This window comes from Salvia miltiorrhiza, chromosome 5 (assembly GCF_028751815.1).
Source record: "Salvia miltiorrhiza cultivar Shanhuang (shh) chromosome 5, IMPLAD_Smil_shh, whole genome shotgun sequence".
In the NCBI taxonomy this organism is placed as follows: Eukaryota; Viridiplantae; Streptophyta; class Magnoliopsida; order Lamiales; family Lamiaceae; genus Salvia; species Salvia miltiorrhiza.
Window position 1 is genome coordinate 7,486,592 of NC_080391.1, and position 21,790 is coordinate 7,508,381.

The following is a 21,790-nucleotide window of genomic DNA, read 5'->3' on the forward strand; positions in this document are numbered from 1 at the left end:
TATAAGTAAGGAGAATATTATACCATTTTTTATGATTCAGAATAAATGAGGTATAAAAAATTATGATTCCCATGTTAAATGATGAAGTTATTTATTCATTATATCATCTATCTCTTTTATAAGGATAAAAACGAACACACCAATAGAACCTTAATAAATGGGTGAAGAGTGAAATGCATATAGCTGCTGGTAGTGCAAATTCTGACAACAAGAATCTTTGGGAAAGGTATATGACTGCATTTTTTTTAAGGATTCGTTTATTTTGATAAAAAAAATATAAGAAAAAAATATATTTATATTTTTTTATAATTTTCACATGTTTATTATATTAGAATTTTTTTTTTCTGAGCAGATGAAATATTTTCTCAGCCAACTCATTTTCTCCTCAATGTTGAATAAGAGTATTATTTTGAATAATAGTGTGAAAATATTTTTCAATATATTTTAATATTTTCATTTCTAATAAATATATGATAAAAAATGAGTAATATTTTTTTATCCATCATTCTTTAATATAAAAATTTTACAATAAAAAAATAAACTGACTTTAGTCAACTTTGTTTGTACCCATTTACGACAGTGAAATAATTTTCAACCGAAAAACTTAGCCCAACTCTAAATGTTGGCGGCGCTTCTTGCTGCGATTAGGGTTTCAAAGCTATATCATTTTTCTCAGCGAGGGGTATTTTAGTCTCCTCATATTTTCTTTTTACCTTTTTCTTTTAGTATCCTCACCTTACACAATTTGGTAAAAAAATCTACATTCCTACCTTTGTGGGTCCTTTTTTTTTGAATATGGGTTTTTGTCCATATTAAAAATGTGCAAAATTTTCGATTACCCGAACAATATATAATAAATTATTAATTAAATATTTCGGTTAATCTAAATAATTGACCGGGTTAATCGATATCCAAAATTTATGAAAAACTGATAAACAAACTTGAATCAATATCCGAAATTTTTGGTTATTGGATAACCAAATGCGAACGGTTCTATTTGGTTATTGGATTATCCAAAATCCGATATCCATTTAGACAGCCGTAGACACCATGTTGAGATATGCGAGGTTTATATAACATATTATTTTTTTGAAAAAAAAAAAGATTCTTATTTTTTATGTTGGGGCAATGTGAGTTGTGTGACTTGATCCCTATAGCTATATGTTAATACAAAAGGTATGGATGTTATCGAAGAGACAATAATATATAGATTCTGAATAAACAGAAAAGCAGCAGAATAATTTTATTTGAGATGAAGGGGAAGAAGCGAAGAGGAAAATTCCAAAAGTGGGCACAGGATCCTCGTCAATTCCGTCATGGGACTGGCTGAAAAGAAATGCCACGCAATTGATACCGCGCATCATCTTTCCTTTTCGCATGATTTCCTTACCACCCTCTCCAGGTATATTTATGACTTGTATTCAAATTTTTGCAAATAAATGATTCTATATCAGTACTTATATTTGGTGTATTGCATAATCTTCCTGTTTGGTACACTAACCAAGTCACAATCACTAGTAATTAGCATCGTGTGGATCATTAGCTACGTTGTACCATGTTGACACTTTGGTAATTTTGATGTCTTGTAATTGGAATAACTTGGCTGTCAATGTAGACATATAGTACGACGTGAATCGAGACACTGCCTCTTGCCTCTTCAATAAAATAATCATTCACATAAATAAATCACGTATTGGAGTATAATATGTCCAACAATCATTGGTTCTTAGGTAGATCTCCCCTGGCAAGAAAAAACGCCAGCTTTAGTTTAATCACATTAGACCCATAAAACAAAAAAGAAAAAAACATTTTGGTAATAAGATGAGGCTAATATGGGAAAAAATTCATGACGTAGTCCCCACATTTCTTCACACCACAATTCTTGCTCCTTTTATTTCATCCTTCCTTTCCAGAGCAGCAGCAGCAGTGATGGCTATGCTACACAGAATAATTATTTCTGTGAGTGTGATTGTTTTGTGTTGGACGACGGCGTCGGGCTCCATTCATGAGCTGCTGAGAAGCAGAGGGTTGCCGGCGGGGCTATTTCCGAAGAACGGCGTGAAATCTTATGAACTGAGTGAAGATGGGTTGCTGCAGGTGTTCCTGGAGAGCCCCTGCGTGGCCAAACTGGAGACGAGGATATCGTTCGAGAGCGTGGTGAGAGCGAATCTTAGCTACGGCGGGTTGATGGGAGTCGAGGGATTGTCTCAAGAAGAGCTCTTTCTCTGGCTGCCTGTCAAGGATATCATCGTCTACGATCCTTCCTCCGGCCTCATCTTGTTCGATATCGGCCTCGCTCACAAACAGATGTCTCTCTCTCTCTTTGAAGATCCTCCTCTTTGCTATCCTCGATGTACTCCACCTTTCTTCTTCTTTGTTAATATTATTATCGTTATTATTTTTCCACTGCTCATTTTTTATGTTGCCATTGCAGTTGGGTTGATGGACCGCCGCTCTGGGTTTCGAGTCCAGAGATGAATGTCTCATTTCTTTCCCCCCTGTTTTGGCGTTGTTCGAATTGAAGACTGCGTTTTCTAATATACGTACGTCTTTGTAGAATTGTAAAAACATGGATGATGCTAACTGCACATTTTTTTGAGTTGAATGAAAAGATTCTGGCTCTGATTTTCATCTATGATTAATGTTTCATCAATGACTGATTTGAAGCACGATCACAACCTAAAATTTCCCCCTTTGTAGTTGACAAAATCTGGATAAGTTTAACGAGTCATTCCTTGTTCACAGAATCATGATATTTATGCTACTATATAAATCAGATTCAAAAATAAATGCCAACTATTTGAGAAACATATAGTTTGGTTTCCTAACTTGGCTGTGCTACTGCTAAGTATATAGTACTATATATTTCGCAGTTTATTTCATTGCAAGGCACATTATTTTCATAACTAGACAGGCAGCCGTAGCAGTACAATACGAAACAAAATTTCTTTCAACGAGAGAGATGACTATGAGAATCGAAATGGATTAATTTGTGGCATCAGATGTATATGTATCTGATAGATGTAAGATAGAATGAGCAAAGCAGTGAGCTAGTTATTTGAGGTGGGCCCCCGAAACTTGGTTTCATGGTCAAGCTTTCCAACAGACCATTGGCTTTGGGTGCATATGATCTGTTTCAATGATGAAAATGACTGCCTCGGGGTCCACAGGTTTGGTTGGAAAAGAAGATTAGGATTTGGTTAGAAATGAAAATTTGAAGAGGAGGAAGATGTCATAAATCAGTAATTGGACAAATTTAAGGATTATAGTTGAGGAAAAAGAAAGGTCTTTCATATCTGGTTGAAAAGCACATTTCGAGCCACAAATAATGGTGAGGGCCCAATTAAATATAATTTCAAAATTAAAAAAAATTTGAAATACAATACTTTTTTTTTTGGAAAATAGTATTTTTATCATTTACCAAAAGCATGTCAAACCACAACTTACAACAAGAAAACATAGAATAAACGCCTTAGTTCACAAACATTTTGTGAACTTTAGGGTTCAACTCTCCTCTCACCACCATCATCAATTGACATTGTCTAACTACACTCTCTTCATGGGAAGCCTTGCTGTTAAATCTTCGTTCATTCATTTCTCTCCATATGTGATAGACAATTGTTGCCACCAAAAGTCTATACATAAGCTGCTTTCCCGTCTTCGAAGCTCCTTGTCTTTCTAAATACTCCACTTCATCATCCCAAGCTCCAGCTTTCCTTTGAACACCACACCACATAGCAAGCTTATCCCACACATTGGCAGAAGAAAAATAAGTGATTAAGTGATTCATTCCCTTGTGAACACAAACAACAAGCTTGGTCACATTGAATACCAAATTTCTGCAGTCGATCACATGATGTCATCCTCTTCATAATAGCTAACCATAAGATGAAGAGACACTTTGGCTCAGCTATGCTTTTACTGATCATATGATGCCAGTAACTTTTCTCCGGAGTGCCTCTCAATGCTATATAGAGCTTTTTGATGGAAAAGTTGTCTTGCTCCATCAGAGTAACACCGTTAGGAAGTGTAGCCATATAGTCTCTGGCTCCCAAAATTTTCTTCACCACCCAAGCCACTTGAGATGGAATCGGCATAGTTTTCCAATCTTGTTGTTTCATATAATATCCATGTATCCATCTTACCCAAATCTTATCTTTCTTTTTCAAAACATTCCAAAGTTGCTTACATATTGCAGCTTTGTTCCAGAGCTCCAAGTTGATAATATTCCATCCACCAGCCTCCTTGGGATATCACAGTTGTTCCCATGAAACTAGATTTCTTTTAGTAATGGAAGCTCTCCCAGACCACAAAAAAGATCCGCAAGCTGCTTGAATGGTCTTCACTACCTTTTGAGGGAGTAGAAATACAAGACTCCAGTAGATTTGAATGCTAGTCAACACAACTTTAATAAGTTGGAGTCTCCCTGCATATGACAACATTCTAGCTGACCAACACTCAATTCTTGTTAAGATTTTCTGAATGAGAGGTTGGCATTGAGCTATGGACAACTTTTTAGAGGACGGAGGAACACAAGTACTTAAAAGGTAGCTCACCTTTCACAAGACCAAATTCCTGCAGAAATACAATATTAATACAATCGCAACATAATTTTATTATATATCTAAATATTAAAAAAAAAAACAAAAGTTAAACACGACCACCTTATAATATTTCTCTATTGTTTATATTTTTAAAATTTTATATAATTTGTTAGCAAGTATAGACTATAAATATTTTACAATCAACTCTAAAGATGTGCTAAAAACGTTCGTAATAAAAAAATAGAAGAAATTGTTTTCAACTAAATTCAGTTCACTTGCACGCCAACAAATTCATATTAATTAAAGGGTTAAGGTGCAGATAGGCCCCTCAAGTGAAGGCCCTTAGAGCATTTCACTCCTCTTACTAACTGTGTGTGCAGATTGGTCCTCGAAGTCAAAAAAATGGTGCAGATCGCCCCCTTTGACTTAACACCGTTATGGGCCATTAGTCAGAGGGGGCGATCTGCACCGTTTTTTTGGAGTTCAGGGGCTAATCTGCACCTTTTCCCTTTTTGGAGTTCGGAGGCTAATCTGCACACCGTTCATTAAAAAAAAATCACATCTCATCTTCTCCGACCAACTTTTCCGGCGTCAATCGCCGTCAGATGAGGAAAATAACGAAATCAAGTTCCCAAGCCCCAAATCGGGAATTCCAAATCGGCGTCATTGCTCCCGAAAATCACATAGTCGAAATGGAAACTCGAATTCTCCCTCGAACGTCACCGCCCCCAATTGCAGAATCACCCCCAACGAATCGAACTTCGCCTCGCCGTAGGCGATGATCGTGACCCCAATCGAGATCGAGATCATGTTGGCCATGGTCTCTGATTTGAAGGCGTCCTTCTTCAACAACTCGCCGATAGTGTAGATGGCGACGGGCATCGTCGGCCTTTATCACCGGATTTCGCCGAATTTGAGAGAAAGAGGCGACTCCTTATCGAGAAAAGCTAGGCGACTCCTCATCGAGAAAAGCCAAGCGGCGGGTTCATCGGATATTGCGGCGGCGATTTCTGATGGAATGGGAGAATTAGGGCTCGTCCTTGACGCTAAGCATGTGCAGTCGAGCGAGCTCCGAGGTTTAGGGGCCAAGAGAGAAAGAAAGGGGCGGCGCCCTTCGCCGGCCTCGCCGGAGCTTGAATCAGCGACAACGACGATCAAATTTTGAGCAAGAGAGATGAATTAATTAAAAAGTTAAAAGATGCAGATTAGCCCCTGAACTCCGAAAAAACGGTGCAGATCGCCCCCTTGACTAACGGCCCATAACGGTGTTAAGTCAGAGGGACCGATCTGCACCGTTTTTTTGAGTTCGGGGGCCAATTTGCACACACAGTTAGTAAGGGGACTGAAACGCTCTAAGGGCCTCCACTTGAGGGGCCTATCTGCACCTTAACCCTTAATTAAATGTCCTTTAACAATGTAACAAAAGATCAAGGTATTAAATCATAGATCTTACAAAAATAAATTAATTTAATTTGTTAACATATAATATAATTAAACAAGCCGTCAAAATAGCCTATAAATTAAATTAAAACAATAGAAAGTACGTTAGTTATAAATTTTAATTTAAAGATTAAGAAAACTCGCTCCACTATCCATCATGGGCACTAATATGACCGTGACCACGTGAGCAGGGGAGTCAAATTTGACAAAATTAAAATAACTCTCTAGTTTATAGAAATTATTAATGTTCTGTCTCATTATCATAAATAAATAAAAAATATTCTTAGCAATCTAATAGATATTACCCTAATAAAATATATTCATTCCGTCTCAAAATAGTATGCTCACTTTCTTTTTTCGTCATTCCCAAAAAGGTATGAATAACCCATATTTGGACATGACCCCACTATTAACTCTTGATTTTTTTTTTATCATAATTTTAATAATTATTTATAACTTTACCAATATGAACCCCATCATTATTTTTCCACTCCGCTCACAGAATTATAATTTATTAAACTCGTATCGAACAAACTAATCATACTCTTACAAATCAGAGGAAATATTATATACTAAACAATTACCTTAACAATTTCTTAAGAAATTCTTTCACCACGACTTCTCCGCTAAACACTCGAAGACAACATCTCAAAAGGAATCCAACAACACGTGCATGAATTGAACATCCAAGATAATACCAGAGGCGAACGATTTTACGACAGTAACAAGACCGCACTCCAAGCTGAGGGCCGGCCTCGATATAGTGCATGGCGAGCGACATGCATATGCCGATCATGTTCGTCGCTAGGATGGCCACGATTGCGATAATAATTCACGGCAATGCCATCTTCTTGTCGTAGCAGCCGTCGCCTCACACTTGAGCGACGGGTTGAACCTCCCCGGAGAGGTGCAAGAGACTGATGAAGAAGACAATGATGATGTGTTTTAAATCATGCTTCACGTTTTCAATTCAAATTTTTTTTTTTCTGTTAACTCTTTTTGTAAGCGAAATTTGTAATTTAGAAGTGAATAAACCGTTAAAATAGATACTTCCTCCATTTCCACAAGAGTGTGTACTTTTCTTTTTTTGGACCCTTTCTTTTAAGTTTTAATACTAATAAAAATGGCCCCCTTATTTCATTAATAACATACCCACCTAATATTTATTAAAATCTATTTTATTAACAATCATGCACACTGTCATAGGGGATGAAGTATATTTACAGGGGAATCCTTTGAGATGCACATGTATCCGGATTCCTCGTAGAAATGTTTAGCAGAGAAGTCGCCGCATAAGAAATTGTTGCAAAATTGTTCAGATAATTAATTGTTTAGGAGATAATATATTTGTTAGATTCTATATTATAAATGTGAAGAAACATTTTTATATACAATAATGAGACAACCCACTAATAATTTCTATAAAATTGAGAGATAATTTCTACTCACGTGTCGTACATCATATTAACCGTGGTATGTAATGGAACAAGTTTGTCTACTAAAAATCCACAGTGACTTCAAATCGAAATTCAATTTTACAACGATATATAAATATATCAACTAAAATAAAATACTTATAATATAATTTTATTCTTATTGATAAATTTATCTATTGGAAAATAAATGGATAACAAAAATTCATGGCATGTCTTCTTTCTTTTCTCACATTTTACACAAAAGAGAAATTCACAATTTTTCTTTTTTTATTTTCACTTCAAGGATGAATAATATTATCCCTCTATTTTTGAATGTTGAACTTCTCTTTTGTGTAAAATGTGAAAAAAGAAAGAAGACATTTAAAAGCATAAATTTTAATTTGTTATCCATCATTTTCTATGCATAAATTTATCCATCAAAATTAATAAACGCACCCTAATAAAAATTAATGAAAATGATGTAAGGTCCCGCTGCCCCTAATGTAAGTTAATTCCACCCAGGTGATGTAATTAAGGGTAAACACTTTGATGTTTGCTCTCTCTCACGATTCCTGATAATTGTTCACGGGTCCAGAGACATGCATATGTGGACAAAGTTATGCCTGTAAATCATATCTGCTGGTGCTTAATGTTTCTGGAAAGCACCATTAGATTAGCATATCTTGCTTCCTCACGGTCCCAAATTAGTCTGTTGTATTCTTGTCATTATTGTTTTTTTGTTCCTTATGTTTAACCAATTCTGGATCTTTTTGGTTAGTCTCACATTTCAATAGGGCATTGATGTTATTATATATAATCGTTTAAAATGCATAAACAGAAAATTTATTTCACTTGGTAAAATTCACAGATTGTGTGGCATACTAATAGCGGTTAAAAAGAGAGAGATTAAGAAATTTGTAGAATATTGATCATCTGGATAATATTATGCATAGAAATTGTATATCAACAGTCAGCTAGTTCGTGGTGTCTTTTGTATAAGTGATAAAATGTATGAATGGTCTGCAAGCCCTAGAGTTACCTAGACAATACTGATATAGATTCTCCTCATTATATATATTGGCTTGTAAATGTAAAAATTTGAGTAGGAAGGAAGCAGTTAAGATAGTGATGCAGAATTAGGTGAGTTTGACAAGAAAAACAGTTTCTGGGAGTATAAAATAATGGAGATAGAGGAGAAGAATGGGAATCTAGTCCTTGCAGTTTGTTAGGGACTTGTTGCACAATAATCATTTCCTTTCTTCGGCTGAGGTTGTGTTGTGTGATCAGTTGAGTATGAGTTCCCTCTTGGAAATTTGGTAATGGAATGAGAGGCTGTGACGTGAGAGAGATGGCCTGTTAGTTTTGGGCCTTTTTGGCATGCATACTGAGTCCATAATAATAGAGCTACACATTTGGCACATAAGCCCAGCAAAGAAGATTTTGTTCGCTTGAAAATCTTGAAGAATACAATGTCCAGAATTAGTGTTCAATATTAATGTATCAAATTGCTATAATATAGTTGTTCACCTCAACCTCAAAAATTCATTATTGGACGGGATTAATGTGAATTAATCGCCATAATATCTCTAGATGCTCCTTATGATCTCCAACAGGTACTTCTTCATCTGGTCAGCTTCCGGCAGTCCACCACGAATTCCCTGCACATTTTGGATCAAATAAAATTAGAAGCTCTTCGTTTTCGAGTTGATTGTGAAGAATGTTACTCATGTTTTCTACTTAATACAATCTATCATAAAAGATCCATAGGCCGAGTTGATGTTGGGAGAGTAATTTTACCTCACCAAATGAGGTGAAAAGAACTGCTCCTCTGGAAGTAGTAATGGTGGTATCATTGAGATCAATCCCGAGCTTGCCAATGGCTTCCATGAGTTTAGTAAGCGCGCCTTTCTTCTTCTGGAACACAATCCTTATCCATAGCTTAGTCCCACAAATATGGTTTACCTCCACCTCCACCTCCACCTCCACCTGTTAATAATGATAAGAGCAATTAAAGTGATGATCGGAAAACAACAACTTGATATTGCATTGAATACTACTTTTATTCCATGCTTCTTTATCTCTTGTTCATCATCCATCTCTTTCAGTTTGATCTTCTCTTCATCAATACTAGTTGCTTCCATTTGCAGGAGTTGGTTGCCTAGTTCTTCCACACACATTTTTAGCTCTTCAATGTAAGTGATTGCATCAGTGATTATGGTGGCTTTATTCATCTGCAGCAGCCAACTCTCTGTTAGGAATAACCAGACTAAAATGCAATTTATTTTGAGAGGTTTTGATTTCTTGCATTTGTAATGATAGGGACTAAGGCGCGTAGCTCTAGTTGTCTATCAGAGAGTTTCTTCCGCCTTCTCCTCTCAGCTTTGAGGTTCTTGGATTTGAACTTTGAATCGTCGTCGCCGTTGTCGTTGTCGTTGTCGTCTTGATCAGTGTGCTTCCTATCGTCCATGCTGCTCCCCATCGTTTCACTCTTTTTAAGTATGCTACCTAGTTTTAATACTGGATAACAGACATGAATGTCACAAAAACAAATGTAAATTTTTGTTTGAAATGATGGAAGGGAATTCCTATTTATAAGTGTCCTAACACTAGAGGAAAGAAAAGAGAGGCAATGGGAATCTTCTTGTTGAAGTTTGTTAGCATCCATGGTCAACATACACAAATGGTCAGTGTCTTTGGGCGTTGAGAGGCTCATTTATAGCATGAGAGAGAGAGGAGAGAGAGGAGATAGAAGTTGTTCACCTTAATGCGAAAATCTGTTATAATCAGTTTGAAACCATTTGGAAAATGAATTTGTGACCCTTTATCAACCGTAATATCAAACTACTCGTCGCATTTTTCTTTATATACATGTAAAATAAGGGTGCCCTTGCTAAGATATATGGTTGAAAGTGGCAGAGTACAATAGAGTGAGGATAGCTGTCAAAGCATGCAGAAGTTACAAGTACATTATTCTCTTGTCAAGTGCTTTTTCTTCTCTTATCATTCTTTAATCATTCTCTCTCTCCTTTGAGTCTTTGCCTTCGCCATCATTTATGATTGTTAATGTCTAGAATTATCTAATATGTTATTTTCGTCCCTTCATATTAATTATATTCAGTCTATTTTTGTTAAATTTTTTATTCACATTAAAGTAAAATCCTTACTCCACTTACGATACATTCAATAATTTTATGAAAATTTTTTATTCACATTTATGATTGTTAATGTCTAGAATTATCTAATATGTTATTTTCGTCCCTTCATATTAATTATATTCAGTCTATTTTTGTTAAATTTTTTATTCACATTAAAGTAAAATCCTGTAATGGGCAAAATTCGTATAGCCCATTTAAATGAATATTCGTAGTCCACATAATCAGCCCAGTTCAAAAATCGAGTTAATTCCAATTAATTCGGCCCATACGCCAAGTCAGTGAGGCCCAATCGCATTAAACCCTACAAAGGGCAGCGACTTGAGGGAGAAGACAAGTCAAGGAGATGATCCCGGAAATATCGGAACAACTAGGGTTTCACGGACGTCCCGGAAAAACCCTAGCCGTCAAGACACCATACTATATAAGAAAACCAACTAGGTCATTCGACCTATCCAATCATTCACGCCTTAACGCATTCTCTCCGCCTTCTCTCCTCACACGCAGTACTCCGTCTTCTCTCCTCACACGCAGTACTCCGCCTCCACGCTCTCAATCTAGGAGATCCCAGCGACCAGTTGATCCAGGACGCCACGGCGACCCCGACTGACCGCTGAACGACTCTCTGATCCACTAACCCGATCGATCCGATCTAGTCGTTCTTTTTAATATATTTTGATTCTTTTCAATACGTTTTCTTGTACTGTTACTGACTTGAGCGTCGGAGGCCCTTCCATCGACACCCCCACCGGTGTTCCTAGAAGGGCTCTAACGTATCTGTGGTTTCAGGTTGCTAGTGCCCACCGTCCAGGACGACCCCGACGTCCCTATACGTAGTTGTTGGACGTACCCCCAACAATTTGGCGCCCACCGTGGGGCCCTAGCAATCGAGCATTCCGAGCAACTGTTGAGATCTACTATGAATACCCAAAACGAATCACGTGACGCGACCGACGCTCCGTCCCAGTCGGAACTACTAGCCCAGGTGGAGATGAACGCGAAGCTCAATGCTTTGATAGACCAGATGGCCCAGGAAAAGGAGAGTAGACTGATGTTGGAGAAGCAAAACCTAGAGTTGCTAGCCCGACTGAACACTCTCACCCAGATCCAAACTCCTCCGTCAATTCGAACACACCATCCGGACCGGTTCCAAATCCCCGTCAATTCCATGGTGGACATCGAGGACATCCCTCTCACCCCTCATGGAACTGAGATCATCCCAGACGATCCATCATCTTCGGTAAGAAACACTGGATCTGAGGTAATTCATCCTAACACAGGTATTGCTCTTGTGAATGCATGTGAAACACAGGTCCTGGACCAGACACCTGGGATACCTAAGACGACTGGAACATCCGGGACGACCGGGATAGCCGGGACAACGGTAATGGGAACCCCAACCCAGATCAACTCAACGCCAGGAGAGGTGGGTCGATCTCTTCCGATAGGTCAGACCGACACTACCCAAGTGCAAATAGTACCGCCAGGCCAACTGGAAGGTGATCACGTGCGCAACACCTTGACGTGTCAGCCAGACGGAATCTCAAGGCAAATGATTACAGCCGGTCAAGATAACAACACGTCCGATCAACCATTCCATATCAACTCAAGCAAACAAGGCACGACCAGTACCCATCCGAACATGGACCCGGCCCTAGCCATAAGATTGGCCGAAATGGAGGCGTTGATCCAGCGAATTCCTGGTGTCCCGGCACCTATCCACAAAAGCTCAGAGAACTGCTATGCCGACTCCCCATTCGTGGATGAGATTGCCTTGGTGGAGATGCCCATCAAGTTTAGCTTCCCGAGCATGCAAATGTTCGACGGCACGACGGATCCGACCGACCATATCGCTCAGTACAAGCAAAGGATGTTCACTGCCGCAATTCCTCGTGGATTGAGGCAGGCCTGCATGTGTAAGGGGTTCGGTTCTAGTCTGACAGGACCGGCCCTCCAGTGGTACACTAACCTTCCAAATTATTCTATTTCAAGTTTTGCTCAACTAACAGATATATTTGTGCAGCAATACGCTAGTAGCAGGAAACTTGAAAAGATATCGGAGGATCTTTATGCTGTGGTGCAACAACGTGGCGAGTCTCTCCGGGACTACATCAGCCGATTCAACAAAGAGAAGGTGTCCATCACCAATTGCAACACCCAAACGGCGGTCACCGCCTTCCGAAAGGGTCTTCTGCCCGACTCAGACCTCTACAAAGATCTCACCAAGTACCCTTGTAGAACAATGGAGGACGTCCTTGCCAAGGCATGGGCGCAAATCAAGTGGGAAGAAGATCAATACAGTCACCACCGATCTTCACCAAGCAGAAACAATAGAAGAGAATCCAGGGTGGAAAGGAGGACGAGCGATAGGCGATCTGAACCTTACCCACCTCCACGACAAGAGTATAGAAGGAGAGAGTATGACCAACCTTACGAAACACGACCACGAGAAAGAGCCAAGATACCAGAATACAACTTATCTATCTCGCCGGCCGAGGCGGTCTCAGCTCTCAGGAATCTAGGCAACAAGGTCAAATGGCCGGAAAAGATGAGGGCACCAGCCGACCAGAGAGATAGATCCAAGTGGTGCGAGTTCCATGCCGACCATGGACATCGAACAGAGGACTGTATCGCACTGAGATTGGAGGTGGCGCACTTACTCAAAGGAGGTCACCTCACCGAATTTCTAACAGATAAAGGCCAACACACCTTGAACCAAGGAAGGGAGAGACGGGACGAACACAGAGAAGCCACTCCACCAAACCCGCCTAACCATGAGAGGACAATCAACGTAATTTCCGGGGGCTCAGAAGTTAGTGGAATTACACACTCTACTGCAAAGAGGCACACCAGACAAGCAAGATCTAACAGGGCGGAAGGAGACGTACCCGGTCGAGCCAGGACAGACCTGCTAACCCAGACAATCAGCTTTCAAACTACAGAATCAGACAAGCTTCTTAACCCTCATCACGATGCTTTAGTTATTTCTATCTATATTGCCAATTGTCTTACAAAACGGGTATTGATTGATAACGGCAGTTCCGCCAATATCATGTTTATTAGTGCTTTCAGGGAAATGGGTTTGAGCGAATCCAGCATAACAAAGAAAACCGCCGTCCTTATAGGATTCAGCGGCGAGAGCAAAACAACCGTCGGAGAGATCGACTTACCCGTCTACGCCGAAGGAGTCAATTTGTCAACAAGATTCTTAGTAGTTGATGCCCCCTCCGCATTCAATGTTATCCTTGGTCGACCATGGATCCATGACATGGAGGCAGTCCCTTCCACCTTCCACCAAGTAGTGAAGTTCCCGACCAAATGGGGCATCAAGGAGATCAGGGGAGAACAAAAAGACTCTAGATCCTGCTATCAAACTACCATGAAGTCCAAGCAGGCCTTATAGCAATTACAGCAAGATCGTCCTTCTTGCCTAAGAACGGAACAACCTCCCCAACCGACACAACAGATGCAACCGGACCAACCCGAAGAACCCGACAAACGGAGGCGGCCCGCTAGTTTTGCAGAAGAGGAAGCCGTAGAGATAGATGAAATCCAAGTCGACATAGACCACCCAGATCATAGAGTCCGGATAGGAGCTCAACTCGATCCTGAACTAAGAGAGAAGCTTATCTCATTCCTCACTGAGCACTATGATTGTTTTGCCTGGTCCCATGAGGACATGACAGGAATTGATCCAAATATTATTGTTCACAGGTTACAGGTAGATCCGGACTACCCGCCAAGAAAACAAAAGCGAAGAAAATTCGCTCCTGAAAGGAACCAGATCATCAACGAAGAAGTCACCAAGCTCCTCCGAAACAAACTCATCCGGGAGGCTTATTACCCCGAATGGCTTGCCAACGTGGTAGTAGTAAAGAAGAAGAATGGTAAATGGCGGGTGTGCATCGACTTCACGGACCTCAACAAGACATGCCCGAAAGATTCATTCCCTCTACCACACATCGACATGCTGGTAGATGCGACAGCCGGACATGAACTACTGAGCTTCATGGATGCATACTCGGGATATCACCAAATCCGAATGCACCCTGACGACGAGGAGAAGACGGCATTCCTAACAAGCCTTGGACTTTATTGCTACATCTTCATGCCATTCGGCTTAAAGAATGCAGGAGCTACATACCAGCGCCTAGTCAACAAGATGTTCAAGAATTTAATTGGGCATACGATGGAGGTCTACATCGACGACATGCTCGTCAAGTCCATCCATGCACAAGACCATATCGACCATCTCCGACAGACATTCAACATCTTAAGGGAGTATAATATGAAGTTAAATCCTACTAAGTGTTCATTTGGTGTAACTGCAGGCAAATTCCTAGGCTATATGGTGACGCAAAGAGGCATAGAAGCCAACCCCGCCCAGATTGATTCAATCCAGAGGATCCCATCTCCTACTTGTGTGAAGGACGTCCAGAAGCTCACCGGGAGGATAGCCGCACTCAGCCGTTTTATATCAAGGTCATCCGAGAGGTGCCACCCATTCTTCAACACTTTGCGAAAATCCAAATCGTTCGAGTGGACGGAGGAGTGTGAAGCCGCCCTACAGGAGCTCAAGCGGTACCTAACCAGCCCGCCTCTTCTGGCTAAACCTAAGGACCACGAAACCTTGATGGTTTATTTGGCCGTATCTGACACAGCTGTGAGTGCGGTGTTGGTCAGGGAGGACGACGGGAAGCAATCTCCCATTTACTACGTGAGCAAGTCTCTATTGGATGCGGAAACACGATATAGTCAACTAGAGAAGCTAGCCCTCGCACTAGTACAAGCCGCAAGGAAGTTGCGACCTTATTTTCAGTGTCATCCAATACAAGTCATAACCACCTATCCCCTCAAGGCCATCCTCCACAAGCCAGAACTCTCAGGCCGTCTAACCAAGTGGGCCGTGGAATTAAGCGAGCATGACATTACATTCAAACCACGCACGGCCCTCAAATCTCAGGTATTAGCAGATTTCTTGGTTGATTTTACTCCTAACATTACCATGCAGGCCGACAAGGAACTTTGCTGCATGACCGAACAACCCGACCAAGCTGAAACATGGAGACTATATGTGGATGGATCCAGCAATATGCGAGGTAGTGGATTGGGTCTTGTCCTCATATCGCCACTAGGCGACGTGATAGAACAATCAATTCGATGTGAGTTCAAGGCAACCAACAATGAAGCAGAGTACGAAGCCATGCTAGCCGGACTCGGACTAGCAAAAGAAATGGGAATCAAGCGAATCAATGTATTCAGCGACTCCCAGCTCGTGGTTAACCAGGTACAAGGCGCCTACCAGGCCAAGGACACCAAGATGGTTGCCTATCTAGGCAAGATCAAAGAGCTTCAATCCAACTTCGAGGAGTTTACTGTAACTCAAGTGCCTAGAGGCGACAACAGCCATGCCGACGCCCTTGCCAATCTCGGGTCATCCATCCAAGCCACAAAGCCTAAGACAATACCAATCATTTGCCTCAAATGGTTAGCCATTCAGAAGGACAAGGAGGACCAGGTGGTGGAGGTATCATCTGAGCCAAATTGGATGACTCCCATAATGGAATACTTGGAGCGCGACAAGCTACCGGATGACAAGAATGAAGCTCGTCGGCTTAAGGCCCAGGCCGCCAGATTTTCTATCATTCGAGGTAAGTTATACAAACGTTCTTTTACTGGTCCATACTTGAAATGCATTAACCCTGCAGAGGCGAGATACGTCTTGTCCGAGCTACATGAAGGAGAATGTGGAAACCACTCAGGAGGAAGAAGCCTAGCTCATCGAGCCTTAACCAACGGTTATTATTGGCCGTCCATGAAGGCAGACTCGGCTGATTATGCTAAGAAATGCGACAAGTGTCAACGGTTCGCTCACGTATCTCATCTACCCCCGGAGCCACTGACCGCCATTACATCACCATGGCCATTTATGAAATGGGGGATGGATATCGTGGGTAAACTACCTACTGCACCCGGACAGAAAGTATACATGCTAGCGGTGACAGATTACTTCAGCAAGTGGATAGAGGCGGACTCATTCCACCAAGTACGAGACAAAGAAGTGAAAAGCTTCATATGGAGAAACGTCATATGCCGATATGGAGTGCCAAAGGAGATCGTCACGGACAACGGGTCACAATTCATCAGTGCGGACTTCCAAAATTTCTGTAAGTTCTGGAATATCAAACTGAGCTTTTCCACCCCAAGGTACCCTCAGGCAAACGGACAAGCAGAGTCTTCCAACAAGACCATCATGAATACGCTAAAAAAGAGACTGGAAAAGGCTAGGGGGAAGTGGGCGGACGAGCTACCCGGCGTACTCTGGTCGTATCGAACAACCACAAGAAGTTCGACAGGAGAGACCCCCTTCTCGTTAGCCTACGGAATGGAAGCGGTAATACCCACCGAAAGTGAAGTGCCTACCGCCAGGTATGAGCTCACCGGAGATGTCGACAATCCAAAGGCTATGTGCCTTGAACTAGATCTACTTGATGAGAAGAGAAACAAGGCGAGCATCAGACTGGCCTCGTATCAACAATGCGTCGCCAAACACTACAACAAGCATATTCGTACCCGGACATTCCAACCAGGTGATTGGGTACTCCGCAAAGTATTCCAGAACACGAAGGAAACAGGAGCAGGCAAACTCGCCCCGAACTGGGAAGGTCCCTACTTGATCACTAAAGTAATTGGACATGGGGCATACAAGTTGCAAACGACAGACGGACGCGACATCAATAATAGCTGGAATGCCATCCATCTCAAACAGTACCACGTCTAACTCTACACTCCGTTACTTTCTTAGGTCTCACGAGACCCGTTCGACATGCTACATGATTACTGACCTTTCCATGCAGGTCAGAACTACATCTGGGCTTGATCCCCTAACAGGGTATGTAGGCAGCTCTGAGGAGCGCAGCCCCCCTCCCCCCCGACTCTTCCATCCCTGACACGTCTGCCATTGATAGAAATTCAACCCCAGAAGCGAATAACTAAGTCCTTCATTCCTACTACCACTAGAAACTACGCCTCAAAAAGTTATGAGTTAGTTTAAGTTTTCATACTACATGCCCTGCCCAAACTAGGGAACATATATACCCGACCTTCAGCTCGAAGTATATAACTACTATGGCCACCCCCGCCACTTATCTTAGCAAAGATGTCAACTCCACAAGTTTGTCCACACTGAAAATATACCAAAACAAATGCCACAATCACATAAGACATAATACTCAAGGGCATTAACCCCCGACCAAATCGCCCATACCAGAAAACATCAAATAAAAATACATAAGTCTTAGAAAAATCACCAAGTCAAACACGAATAAAACATAAACAACATCGTCTAAGGGCACAACCCGCCCATACATAGTCGAATAATATGAAGACAGACGATGCAGTCACTCGCCACCAACATCATCGTCACCCTCGGACACAGTGCCCTTCTGGAGATCCAAGTACTGATGATATTCATTCACCCACTCATCGATTTTCCAATGGCTCGTCTTCCCGTCGCGGAACTCCTCGGCCATCTCTCCACGGGAGTTGACGAGAGTCCCGGCACAAGCATCCGTCAGTTCCTGCGCAAATGAGGCCTCCCTCGCGGCCATAGCAGCCTTCACCTCCGCCAATGAGGCCCTCGCAGCCTCAAGCTCCTGCTCCTTGGCAGACAACTGGTCACGAAGAAGACGCTCCAAGGAGGACCACTCCTCCCGGGCCTTCTCCTTCTCCAAGGCAAAAGAGGACCTCTCCCTCTCCAGCTCGGCAACCCTTCTCTCGCCCTCCTCCAAGGCGTTCATCATGAACAGAGAGTGCTGATAGCCCTGCACATAAGGAAATAGAAGCAAATATAACAAGTATGTTAAGGAATAAATTAGTATTCTAAGAACTTAACATACCATCATGGCATGACCACAAGCCATGCGCGCCATCCTGGACGGCGTGGAGAACCCGGCCAACCGAGCCCTATCCTCATCCAGCAAGAGTTGCCCGAGCTGCCCGAACAAAGCGTCATACCCAGTGTGAACAGAAGCATCGGCAGGAATGCTAAAGTTAACGGATCCATCTGTCCAAGCGGGCTCGCTCGACTGAGCAGTCCGCTTTCCACGTTTCTGGACAATCTGAGTGAGCGGCAGCACATCATCACTTACAGTCTCAACCTCGCGAGAACTGGAAGTCACAACCTGTTTCTTCTTCTTCTTCTGCTGCTTCTGTCTTTCCAGAAAGCCCTTGTATGACTTGTCATTAGTGCATTCAACTTGATATTTGGGGTTCGACATCCAACGATCTGCATAAGCCCGCTCATCCAGTGTCAATTGACCCAAGGTGGGATGATGGAGAATTTCCCCGTCATTCATGATTTCTAAAGCCCTATGACACAATACAACAGTAGAAGCATGGCGGGTAGGGGGAATATAGGTACCTTCTCCACACCCGGCCTGATGGTCCCAAATAGATGTCCGGCGTAGGTTGTCGTCGACTAGGATAGCTTTCCACTTACGCTCGGCGATGGGAAAGCTAAGAAATCGGTCAGCCCGTTCGGCTAGTCCTAACGAGACAGGCGGATCTTGCTTCACTCGACCTATAAAAAAGAAGAACGAAGGTGTTAGCATCACGAAAATGATAAACATGATACTACAAGCAACTAGATCAACTAGAAATACTCACTTCCATCGCTCCACGCGGACGGAATAGACATGTCAGCAGGCACACCCAAACTATCATAATTCACAAAAATATACTTTGATGCCCAATTTTTCTCACCATCACCCAACGACGCAATAAGAGCGTCCTTGTTGGGTCTTACCTTCATACAGAACCTACCCGTACTACGATGTTCGTTTACAGCATATGAGTATAACACATCGTATACGTTGACATCAAAGTTGTGTAGCTCTGCAAATACTTGGATACACAGCAGTAGTCGCCATGCATTCGGCATGAGTTGGCCTGGAGACAGGTGGTGATAATCACACAACTCCAACACAAGTCGTGGTAGTGGGAGCCGGCTCCCCTGCACGAAGATGAACTCGTAGAGACACACCATGTTCTCAACATAATAGTTGGCGAGCAGAGTTGCATCCGGAGCATGCAGTGTAACCCAGTCAGGTATCATATATTTTCTGCGAATCCTCCTTACCAGACCAGCCCGATTTATGTCCGATGTCGGATTCTCAATGCTAAGAAACGAAGCCATAGGAATAGCATTCAATATAGGTCCCTCACTATCAACCCCGAGGCCCGAGCCTCCAGACGTCCCCTGACAAACAGAGCTACTTCGTCTCATCCGACCACTGGGGATACCCGACGGAACTTCTATATCGTCATCCCCCCCTTCATCCACTAAATTATACATTCCGCTAGCAGACGCTGTCGACCATCCCCGACTTTGCGACATAGTGGTTTGACCCTAAAGTATGGCAACATCTAGGTTTAGTCAATCCAGAGCATCCAGTTCCAACCCGACAGTACAAGCATATCAAGCGAAAGAGAGGATAAAGTGATCTAGACTATCCCGATTCAACCCGTCGCATTATCAAATAGGCACGCAAGCTAACATGACATACATGCTAAGTATACACGACCAACAACATTGATAAATAGAGCATATATGATTACAAGAACAAAGAGGTCCATCAGTATCTCTCCGACAACCCGGACCACCCCGACAAAGCATTTAAAGGTCTAGATAAGCATACTCCAACAAACATCATATACACAAACAATGAAACACATACGAATCAAATCATCTCTTACAAAAACGGTAGATCGAAGCTATCCTAAAGCAACACATAACATGCGACATAAAATCATGATCGAAGATATGCGAAGAACAGTCGAAGAACAGTAGAGAGAATACCAACCTTCTTCGAAGCCTTCAAAAATGCTCTCTCTACTCTTGACCTCTCCAAAGCTCCAAGCTTTCCAATCACTTTCAAAGTGTTGTGAAAAATGAAAGGCAAGTCCCCCATTATATAAATGAATTAGAGCCCCGGATTTGCGACACTTGTTGACCATCTACAACGAAGCACAAGAATTGAGCTCTTCAAACTAGCACAAACATGTCGAGATGACCCTAGTTATCTAAACCATCCAGGACGTCCAGGACATCCCGGATAGCTGAGAATCCAACATAATTTTAGCTTAGTAGAGCATCCAGGACATCCAAGACGTCCATAATTTCAGTATATCACAATGATTCTAGCCATCTAGAGCGTCCAGGACATCCGGAATAGCTAAGACTCCAACATCACTCTAGCCATCCAGGGCACCCAGGACGTCCAGAACACCCAAGATAGGTAGGATTCCAGCATAACTCTAGCCATCTAGAGCATCCAGGACATCCAGGATGTCTAGGACTTCAGTATGTCTCAATGACTCTAGCCATCCAGAGCACCCAGGACGTCCAGGACATCCAGGATATGAGCATATTAACGCTATGTTAATTGCCCAGAGCATGTATGAAATTTCATCCAGTACATCCAGGACTACCCGGATGCACCAGATACTACACTCCAAATTTCATCTAGTACATCCAGGACTACCCGGATGCACCAAGTGCTATACTCCAATTATGCGAAATGGGGTGACAAGGCATCCATGACATCCCTTCCATCCCGGACTACCCTGCCATCCCTTCCATCCCGGACTACCCTACCATCCCAAATATCCCCAGAACTATACAAACACATTTGGTGACTGGGCATCCAGGATCACCCAACCATCTCGGACTGCCCGGACATCCCGTAAACATCTACATTGCAAAACACGAAATTAGAGTAAAAGGAAAAATAGTCCATCCATTCCATACCAACACCTTTTATGAAATATTGAGTCAACTTCTAATATCCACTAACAAAATACATCTTCATGAACAAGCTAAACAAAATCGACAAAATGCAAGCAAATTCGGTGGAAATTCAGTAACAAACGAAAGAAGAACAACAAATTTTTTAGCTTCATATATTCTTGATTATTTCCAGAACACTTATCAACACCTTCCCTCAAAACTGGGAAATACACCGGTAAAAGAAGAAAACATGAACAAGAAGAAGAAAATCCTCAATTTCCCAGCAACTTTCAGCCGTTCTTCCAGCCAAGTTTCCTCCCCTCTGCAGCATACAATTCTTTTCCCCGATTTTACGACCAAACTCCGACATTATCAACCACACACCTCAATTCCATACAGAAATCTCACAATCTCCAAAAAAAAAAAAAAAAAAAAAAAAAAAAAAAGAAG

At 41.9% G+C, this 21,790-nt stretch overlaps 3 protein-coding genes across 6 annotated transcripts; 1 reads left to right on the forward strand and 2 right to left on the reverse strand.

The window, feature by feature from the left end:
- Window positions 1-873: 873 nt before the first annotated feature.
- On the forward strand, window positions 874-2,635 carry LOC130985650 (uncharacterized). Of its 3 annotated transcripts, none has more exons than XM_057908720.1 (3): window positions 874-1,402; window positions 1,914-2,353; window positions 2,435-2,635. In XM_057908720.1, exons 1-3 carry the CDS (start codon window positions 1,317-1,319, stop codon window positions 2,476-2,478), a joined length of 570 nt encoding a protein of 189 aa, XP_057764703.1. In that variant the 5' UTR covers window positions 874-1,316; the 3' UTR covers window positions 2,479-2,635. The 3 variants fall into 3 exon arrangements, with proteins under 3 accessions (XP_057764703.1, XP_057764704.1, XP_057764702.1); XM_057908721.1 differs by having other exon boundaries at window positions 876-1,402; window positions 1,919-2,353; XM_057908719.1 differs by lacking the exon at window positions 874-1,402 and having other exon boundaries at window positions 1,516-2,353.
- Window positions 2,636-8,830: 6,195 nt separating this feature from the next.
- LOC130985651 (transcription factor DYT1-like) lies at window positions 8,831-10,241 on the reverse strand. 2 transcript variants are annotated; one of them, XM_057908724.1, is made up of 5 exons: window positions 10,160-10,241; window positions 9,705-9,916; window positions 9,457-9,630; window positions 9,197-9,379; window positions 8,831-9,057 (listed from the first exon to the last, which is right to left on the reverse strand). In XM_057908724.1, the coding sequence occupies exons 2-5, from the start codon at window positions 9,876-9,878 to the stop codon at window positions 8,986-8,988; spliced, it is 603 nt and encodes a 200-aa protein (XP_057764707.1). In that variant the 5' UTR covers window positions 9,879-9,916; window positions 10,160-10,241; the 3' UTR covers window positions 8,831-8,985. The 2 variants fall into 2 exon arrangements, with proteins under 2 accessions (XP_057764707.1, XP_057764706.1); XM_057908723.1 differs by lacking the exon at window positions 10,160-10,241 and having other exon boundaries at window positions 9,705-10,112.
- An 8,188-nt stretch (window positions 10,242-18,429) lies between these two features.
- On the reverse strand, window positions 18,430-21,191 carry LOC130985652 (uncharacterized). Its single transcript, XM_057908725.1, has 3 exons — window positions 19,219-21,191; window positions 18,974-19,132; window positions 18,430-18,838 (listed from the first exon to the last, which is right to left on the reverse strand). The coding sequence occupies exons 1-3, from the start codon at window positions 19,946-19,948 to the stop codon at window positions 18,441-18,443; spliced, it is 1,287 nt and encodes a 428-aa protein (XP_057764708.1). The 5' UTR covers window positions 19,949-21,191; the 3' UTR covers window positions 18,430-18,440.
- Between the last annotated feature and the right edge of the window lie 599 nt (window positions 21,192-21,790).